General features: G+C 38.0%; 1 protein-coding gene across 1 annotated transcript; it reads left to right on the forward strand.

Moving 5' to 3' along the window:
* The first annotated feature begins 1,037 nt into the window (after positions 1-1,037).
* Positions 1,038-3,021, forward strand: LOC113280832 (serpin-ZX-like). Its single transcript, XM_026529411.1, has 4 exons — positions 1,038-1,044; positions 2,335-2,397; positions 2,494-2,750; positions 2,881-3,021. The coding sequence occupies exons 1-4, from the start codon at positions 1,038-1,040 to the stop codon at positions 3,019-3,021; spliced, it is 468 nt and encodes a 155-aa protein (XP_026385196.1).
* The last annotated feature ends 6,424 nt before the right edge of the window (positions 3,022-9,445 follow it).

Genomic DNA, 9,445 nt, shown 5'->3' on the forward strand with positions numbered 1-9,445 from the left:
GGAGAAGAACAAGTAGAAGTTGGTTCGTTTTCTAATAATTGTTTCTTAATCGAATTAGAGTTGAATAACATGCTCCCAAAGGATTTGCTAAGTATCTTGTCTTTTGATTTTGTTTAATTTTGGGCTTAATTTTACTGTACTCAATTGATTTTCCTTTTTGGGTCTGTTTAGGTTATGTATTTTAAGAGACTCTGGGTATGGAATTTTTGTACTGAAGTAATAATTTCTGCTGGATGAAGATACATCGATCACTCATATCTCTTTGTAGGATGCAGTTAATTGAAGGCGAAATGAACCAAGAAATAATTTCTTATGATGAAGGATGCTTCCCCAATGATGAAATGATGTTAATCCCAATAATTTGGATTCTTTGCACTTGGTAGGCCATGTAAGCTCTTTACCAAATTAGTAAACTTTTGTTCTATAATCTCGTTAAACGAACCTAAAGCATAAACATTGTGTTTAATTTCTTTCAGGAGAATGAGCAGAGTGCCCTCTTTGCTACGATGGTTTTGCAGTTCTGCTACAAAGAGAATTATTACTGCAAAAGACCATTCTTCAGTTCAGCTTAACATTGGTCATATTGATGACAGTGGTATCTATACTAGACATTTATCCATTTTTTCCCTTAGTGGTTTCGTTCGTTGCCCAGGTAATTGTTGTCATTGTGCTGTTAATTCTAATTGAGTTAATCTTTATTAGGATTTGAGATAGCTAGTTATGGAGAACTTTTGAAGGTGCATTGTGAGGTTTGATGGCTTTATAGATGATAATCCATTATCTCCTGATTATAATTATGTGAATCACTTCCTTCATGCTACAGCCTAATCCCTCACGGTGCTTTTGATTCCTTCCATGATGTTATTAGAGTATGAGTACTCCATCAAGATCCCAATGACGAATGATCAGAGAGGAACTTAAACACAAGAATGATGGAAGTATGAATCTCTTATCATGATCTTGGTGCTACAAAGTCGAAGGAGTGTTCATCTTTTATTTAAAAATTAAGGAAATTATAATCATCATTTTTTAAAGAAATGATTGGTTAGTATTTTTGATCTTTTTGTTCGTGTAAAGATTGTCTTTTTTTTAAGAAATGATGTAAATTGATCTATGTGATATAATAAAACTTGATTCAGTTTTTAATTTGGTTCATAATTTGTTTTAGTATCAATTTTAATTGTAAGTTTCATTTTAATTTTATTTTGGGATTTATCTAAATCGAAATCGGCTAGATACTTCCGGGCAAAAAGTTTGGTAGCTCAAAAATGTAAGCAACCAAACTTCAGGTTCACTTGTTCTAATATGGTTGGTCTATCTATGAAGCGATCAGTGTTTCACTTGTTGTATTTTGGTTGGTCTAGCTTTAAAGCGATCATTATTTTGCTTGTTGTATTTTGGTTGGTCTAGCTTTAAAGCGATCATTATTTTGCTTGCTCTAGGAAGGTCTGTCTAGCCATGAAGCAATTAATAAAAAAGACGTTATATGATAGTTGCTTGATTACTAAAGCGATTGCCTAGCTGCTCTAGACTTGTAGAAATCCCACCTTTTGCAACTCGAGAGCGAGAGCCAAATTAAGCCGCTTTAAGGGTTAGAGCGATTCAATATGGGCTTTTCCAACCAAAAATGCCTAGTCGCTTAATCCAACTTTTCTTGTAGTGCATGATCCCCAAAAAAAAAAACCGTGATGTTCAAAAAATAGTTTATATATAAGCACCACATACATTTTGTATGTTGTCCATTCTAATATTTTGACACATACTCAAATTAAAAAACTGCCACTTAACCACATTGGTTTTTAACACCCAATCCGGAGATGCTTTCAAGATGTAGGCGATTTTGGGGGTATACTACTTTCGCCCCGGTTTGTCTCAAACTACTCTTTTCAGTTAGGGTTTACAATTTATTAGGATCCTGCAAACTTCTTCTAAGAACTTCCCACCTTTAGCTCTCTGACTCTAGATAAAAGAGCAACACAGATCCGAAAGAAGTACAATCTGGTGATTCTTCCGGCGAGGTTCAAACATTCTATCTCTCTGACTCTCTATCTAGAAAATAAAGAGCAACACAGATCCGAAAGAAGTACAATGTGGTGATTCTTCCGGCGAGGTTCAAACATTCTATCTCTCTGACTCTCTGTCTAGAAAATAAAGAGCACCACATATCCGAAAGAAGTACAATCTGGTGATTCTTCCGGCGAAGTTCAAACATTCTTCTGTTTTCGAGGTTTGATTTGCCTATTGCTGCACCGAAGTTGCTTTGGTTTTATTTTGTTTGCATAAACTGTCAATATTTTTTGGTTCATTTATCAATTTTACGTTATGCCCTTTCAGGAATCGCCGGGGGCTCTAATATGGAACATGAGACAAAATCAAGTATTATGGAGATTAATTCAGGTGTAAAACTCTTTGAAAACCTTTGGTTAAACTAGTCCAAGGATAAGAATCTTGCATTTTCTCCGTTCTCAATTTTTGCTGCTCTGGGTATATTAGCATCTGGTTCAAGTGGTAAAACCTTGAAACAGATACTAGAGTTCCTCAATTATGAAAATCTTGACGATCTTAACCGTGTTAGTGCGCGTATAATCGAGGAACTAATTCAAGGTGAGATTGGTGTTAATGAAGAAGGTCCCAAACTATGTTTTGTCAGCGGCATTTGGGCCACAAACAGGTATGCCCTTAATCCTGTCTTTAAGGAGACAGTGATGGGAACATATAAAGCAGAAGTTGAGTCTGTTGATTTCGAACAGGTAAGATATACATAATAAATAGAGATCAGATCGATATTATATATGTTGTTATTCTTAGTTGTTTTCATATAATTTTAGAGCTATAACAATTGTTTGTGTTTTTTTTATGTAACAACTTTGATGTATGTAGAGCGAAGTAGCTCGGTCGAACGTGAACAAATGGGTCGAAAGAAATACAAATGGCTTAATTAAGGGCATCCTTACCGAGGGATCTATCGACAGCAAGACAGTGGTTTTAGCCGCAAATGCACTCTATTTCAAAGGATCATAGCAACCAGATCAATTTGATCCTGAACTAACTGATGAAGGAACAATCTATCTCCTCTGCGGAACACCAATTAAAGTTCCATTCATGTTTACGGAGGAAGAATATCTATATGTTTCATGTTACGATGACTTCAAAGTTCTTAAGCTCCCATACAGAACTTTTGAAGTGGCAGCTCAAAAGAAAGAAAAACGTCGCAAGATTGATAAGAGTAGTACTCAGTGTTTTTCTATGTACATAATTTTACCCGATGCACGAGATGGACTCGGTGAATTGATAGAGAAAGTGAGTTCTGATTCAGCTGGTTTCCTGGGTAGCTATCTCCCAACTGATAAGGTTGCAGTGGACAAATTCAAGCTTCCAAAGTTTAAGATTTCATTTGATTTTAAAGCAACAAGAATTCTAAAGGAGTTGGGGTTAAAATTGCCTTTCGATGCGGGAAAAGCAGATTTGACTGAGATGTTGATGATGGGTAGTGATGAATCCATTCGTATTTCCGAAGTCATCCATAAGTGTTTTTGTTGAAGTTGACGAAGAAGGAACTGAAGCTTCTGCTTATACGGAGGAATCGATTGACGACTCGTTTTGTTCTGGGGATACTCCTCCTCGTCCTCGAGGAATAGACTTTGTAGCATACCATCCATTCATGTTTATCATTAGAGAGGAAAAAAGTGGGGCAGTATTGTTCACGGGACATTTTCTCGATCCCCTGTTAGAATCATGAGTATTACTCCATGATTTAAGTTTTTTCGTTTTCATTTACATTTTAAATCGTCTTCATTTAAAATAACTATTAATTCTTCCCACCTCTATCAACTCTTGCAGTAGGAGTTCCTCCTTCATATGTACATAGTCACTGGAATGAATTGGTGCCCCATTATATGACTTCCTTCGGAAATGATGTTTCTTCCCTAAGCTCCCATCACTGCCATACCAAATGACCCCAACATAGCACACCTCATTATCATATATAAGTGTCTAAGTGTCAAATAACTGCAATGCAGGCGTCTATTTCGTGCGCAAACTATGGTTGGTTCCTTCATTATTTCACGCATAACAACAACGCTACAGCTTGGAATAATTAGCATGGCTGCACAGGATTTAAACAATTACACTAACACAATGTATATGTTTGTCTAACTCTTTGTTTCTTCGATGTATACGTAAATACTCTCTTGTTGTCTTTGAGGTATACAAGTAAAAGGCTACTAATTACTGCGACAAAATGATAACTAATATCCCTCTGCAACAAATTTAGTTTGATGGAAAGCCCCTACAGTAAAATGTAATTGCTCATTTAAATTCATGTTCCGCAGTACTTTGCCTCTGAATTGGATCTGGCCAGGAGGTATGATAACACATATAGCTGTCAAAGGTCATTAATTATCAACATACAGAATCCATAATTCAAATTCACTGCCATATATCTGCATTGTAGATCAAAATCTAAAATGCTTAATTACCGTGATAAATGCTGATTTCTAAAACAAAATGTTACTGTGGCCAAAGAGGAAGAAGATCTCACCAACAATATATTCCATAAGTGCCTAAACTCCTCTTTAAATAGACCCATCATTTCCTCTTCCCTTCACTTACCGCAACCCTAGTTTCGTAATAGGTTTCACATAACACTGATCATCCATCAATATACATCAGATTTTCTCCATGTCACATAACAACGATACTCCAAACCAGCCTACTACAGGTCGTTCGGTGAGTAACCATATTGCAACTCCAAAACTATTTTTTTAAAATATTTTTGCATGGTTCGAATGAATTGATTAGTGGAACTAAAATCTCAACTTTTTCAGAAATCCAGGGACCGTTATAAGCCTGATCTGTCTCGGATCCCATCGTTGAAGGATCATGTTTATCCCTTCCAGGTTTCCCTGAATTCCTATAGTCCAAGTGCTCCGCCTATCTTTCCTTGTCGTGCTGCTTCCCAGGCTTCAGGTCATCTAGAGCCTCGACAAAAGCAAAAAACTGATATGTGCTTTCCATCCCTCGTAGCTTCTTCGTCTAACAATCCAATGTTGAAGCGGGATTCCACATCAGTGATTGAGGGCCAAGCTTCATTCCAAGAACCTGGGGAGAAGGCAACGGATCCTCGTCATCCCTTTCTGATCCAACATTCCCCCTGGTTGGATCCTTCCCGTGCTAGCATCCTACCGATGAGGGGTGATGTCAATCCCTTAATAGACCTGAGTTCATTCTCAAGTGCTTCACCCCTATTTCCTCCGGTGTCCTTATCTGAAGGGGAGTGCGCTATACTTCTTAATCAAGCTGCTTCCCAGCCTTCAAATCATGTAGAGCAGGAACCAAATCAAAAAACTGAAATGCCCTTCCCGTCCATGGTAGTTACATTGTCTAGCAATCCATCACCGAAGCGGGATTTTGTTTCTGCGTTCGAGGGCTTAGATTCTTCCTTGCAAGAACCCGTGGAAGGGGAAATGATTCCGCAAACTCCCTGGTTCCCTGATTTGCCTATGGATTCTCATCCTAACTTTCAGATGCAGGAGTCCCTTGAACATTTCGACAATTCGTGCCAAGTGGTAATCCTGTTGTCAAAACTATTTCAGATGTTTTCCCTTTTCTTTCTGTGTCTATATATTCTAATAGTCGTGTTTTTCTGCAGCCTGATCTCCATGCCAAAGGGTCTTATGATGCTGGTAGTGAGACTCTGTTCTGGAAAGATGGGGAACAAAATCAAATAAACACAATTCTAGCATCTTTACAGGATGAACGGAGACTGAGGGAGCAAGCTGAAAAGGCACTAGAGGAGGAACGGCGATTGAGGCAGCTAGCTGATCAAGGGAGAGAAGGTATTTATTTATTAATAATTTGTTGTGTATTATTGTCTTGAACCCATTTTTTTCATAGGGTAGTGCCCTGTACTGATGCCTAATCTGACTGCATTTTGTAGCTGCTGTTCGGAGGGTGAAAGAATTAGAGGGGAAACTTTCTTCTGTTGTGAGAAAGTTGGAGCGAAGGCATGCTGACAATGATTACTTGGTGAGGGCTAATACGCGCTTGCAATCTGATGTTAAAAGAGCTGAGGAACACGCGCGAGCTCTCGAATATTATACAAAGGCTTTAAGTAAATGAATCTAATTTTCTTGTGTGAATTCTAAAATGATTTATGGTTCCCAATTTTTTTTGTATCATCTTTATGAACATGAATTAGTTTTTGAACTTTCAACTTTCATACCATGCATCAATTTTTGAAGTGGTTTTATATATTTTGTGAACCTTACTGGACCCGTATTAGTTCTATCGACAACTGCGTTTTTCGGGTATCAACGTTATTACTTGATAATGTTGTTAATTAGGATGAGACAATGGTGATTATTGTAGTGGTGGTGGCAATCCATGTGGACGATCTCTGGTTATTTACTGTCTTCCGTTCTCGGGTTTGTTTACATATACTACGACTGCTTCTCCTCACTACCATACCTAATGACACCACCCTAGCCCACAGATTGAGCTATTTTTGTATTTTGGGTCGTAGTTTTGGTACCTCTTCGTGTTTGGGACCATTTGTCTGTTGATGGTTTTTGGTTGCTTGACCACTTTTTTACATACCAGCTAGCCTGTCTATCACTCATAAATTGGTTCTGGCCGGCAGAATGAGACTTGTCAAGGGGCACTAAACAATCAAAATTCAAAATTCACTGCCATATATGTGCATTTAAAAACAAAATCTTAGTGTTGCAAAATAGGAAGAATATCTTACCAACAAACCATTAATATTTTTCCAATCACTTCTGAAAGCCAAATTCACTGAACCAATTTAATGTTTCTTTCCTTTTAGCCTCCTATGGGAACTTCAATGATATGCCATAAGTGTCAAAAACTCCCCTTTAAATACACCCATCATTTCCTCTACTCTTCACTACCAAAACTCAGGCAAAAACACAACTCTAGTTCTTTCATCGGTTTCACACATTTTGATTTTCTCTTCATGTCGAATAACGAGAATACTCCCTTCCAGTCCACTGATGGTCCTTCTGTAAGTAACAGTTCATCTCTAAAACTTTTTTTTTATTATTATTTTTGCTTCGTATGACTGAATTGTTTCTTGGAACTAAACTCTTTAACTTTTACAGCATTCAAGGCGTCCTCTGCATCCTGTTTCTGCTACGAACCCATCAATGAGGGACAATCAATTTAATCCCTTAGTGGTAAACCCTAGTTCCAGCCCTTCACCCCTTGTTCCACCGGTGCCTTTGTCTCAAGGGGAGCCGCATCAACCTGTCCTTCCTGCCAGTGCTGCTCCACAGCTCTCAATACGCCATTTAGAGCCTTGGCGTGCTTCGTCTAGCAATCCTTCATTGAAGCGGGATTTTGCTTCAGCATTTGAAGGCTTTGATTTTGCTTCTATTCTTAGACAATCCGTGGAAAGGGCCAGGGATACACAAGCTGATTGGATCCCTGATATCCCCAAGGATGCTCGTAAACGCTTTCTGATGCAACAATCACCTGAAGATTTCGAGTATCAGTGCCGGATGGTAATCCTATTGCCAGTACTTTCTCAAATGATTTCATTGCTTTTTATGTCTTTATTCCAACTAATTGTCGTGTGTTTTTGCTGCAGTTTGCTGTTCGTGCCAAGTGGTCCTACGATGCAATGATTGATAATGATATTCGGGCCATTCAAGCAGAGGAACAAAATCATGTTCTTCGCAACCAATTTGATACGATCCTAGCAGCTTACCGCAGGAATGCAGGGGAACAAAATCATGTTCTATGCTACCGATTAGGCAGAGCCCAAGCGTCTTTAGAGAATGAAAGGCGATTGAGGGAGCAGGCTGATCAGTCTCGAAAAGGTATTTAGTTATTCATTTGTTGTGTATTGTTTTCAAACGAAGTTTCACAGGGTAGTGCCCTAGCTGACTAGTAACCCCACTGCATTCTGCAGCCTCTGCTGAAAGGGTCAGAGCATTAGAGGGGCAACTGGCTGCTGTTATGCAAGAGCTGGAGCAGAAGCGTGCTAACATTGACCATATGCTGAAGGTTAATACCCCATTACAAGCTGATGTTGATGGAGCTTTTGAACATCCGCTGAGGGAATAAAATGCTAGTATGGAAGTTTCAAAGTTCAATATATGGATGACATATCATAAAAATACCCTAAATAAATGATATTGAATGAAATTATTTTTATTGTTTGATCTCTAAAATATGATTTATGGCTCGGAATTTATACTCCCAGTACTCTCGAATATGTCTATATTATCCGAAGGTTTCGAATTCCAATTTAGTTTTGCAAATTTCCAGCATGAGACGTATTTGAATTTACAAGTTACCATATTAAATAGTTCGTATCAAATATCAATTCTCTAAGGCGTTTTTATGCTTTTAGAATATTACATACACCTATCTAAGCTATATAACATCAACATACATGTTATTTGTTGATGTAATATTCATATAGTCTGACGATGCTGACGGGGCTTTTGCGCTCGTGGAATAATTAAAATGCTAGTACGAAAGTTTCAAATTTCAAAATATGATGACATATCATAAAAATACCTCAAAAAATTATATTAAATAAAAATTCCTTTTATTATTTGATATCTAAAATATGATTATGGTCCGAAATTTATACTCTCAATACTATTGAATCTGTCCATCTTATCCGAAGGTTTGGAATCCCAATTTAATTTTACAAATTTCTTTGCCTAAAATGTATTTGAATTTACGGATAAACATATTAAATAGTTCGTATAATATTTAATCATGTCATCACTAATCTAAGTCGTATACCGTCAACATGCATACTATTTACCGATTACATTGGGTCATAATATTATACTCGTCCTTTTCCATCAACAAAAAACCCAACAAAATAAATTGTACAAAAAAACCCTTTTGACATAAACTGTCAAAACTACCTTTCCAGTTTAAATCACCCACCAAAAACAATAAATAACCCCACCACCAATTCCTATTCTCTTCTCTACGTCAGACGAATGCCGATCCACCACTAGCAAGCACAATTAGCAAGCAACAACATCACCAACAACCACTGTCATCACTCGCAGCAAAACAACCACTCATCACCAACCACCACTAGCACCACTGCCACCAACCGCCACCCCCAATGCCAGCGAATAACACCAGCGTCAACCAGCAACACCACCCCCCAGCACCATTACCAAATACTCTCAAAATGCGCAAAAAATGAAATTTTGCCACACCAAAACCTTCATCGCCACCGCCGACACCAATATCAACACCGCCACCGCCGCCACCACCACCATGGACGTTAACAGCACCAACATCATTTCCACTGCTAATACCAGTGCCACCCCATCGCGACCACCATCACCAACACCATTACCAATCACCACCATCACCTACCAACAACACCACCAGCTTAACATGTAATTAATATATATATCGAAACCAAATTTGGTTACAACATTAA

The sequence above is a fragment of the Papaver somniferum genome, chromosome 5 (genome assembly GCF_003573695.1).
Source record: "Papaver somniferum cultivar HN1 chromosome 5, ASM357369v1, whole genome shotgun sequence".
NCBI classification, from domain to species: Eukaryota; Viridiplantae; Streptophyta; class Magnoliopsida; order Ranunculales; family Papaveraceae; genus Papaver; species Papaver somniferum.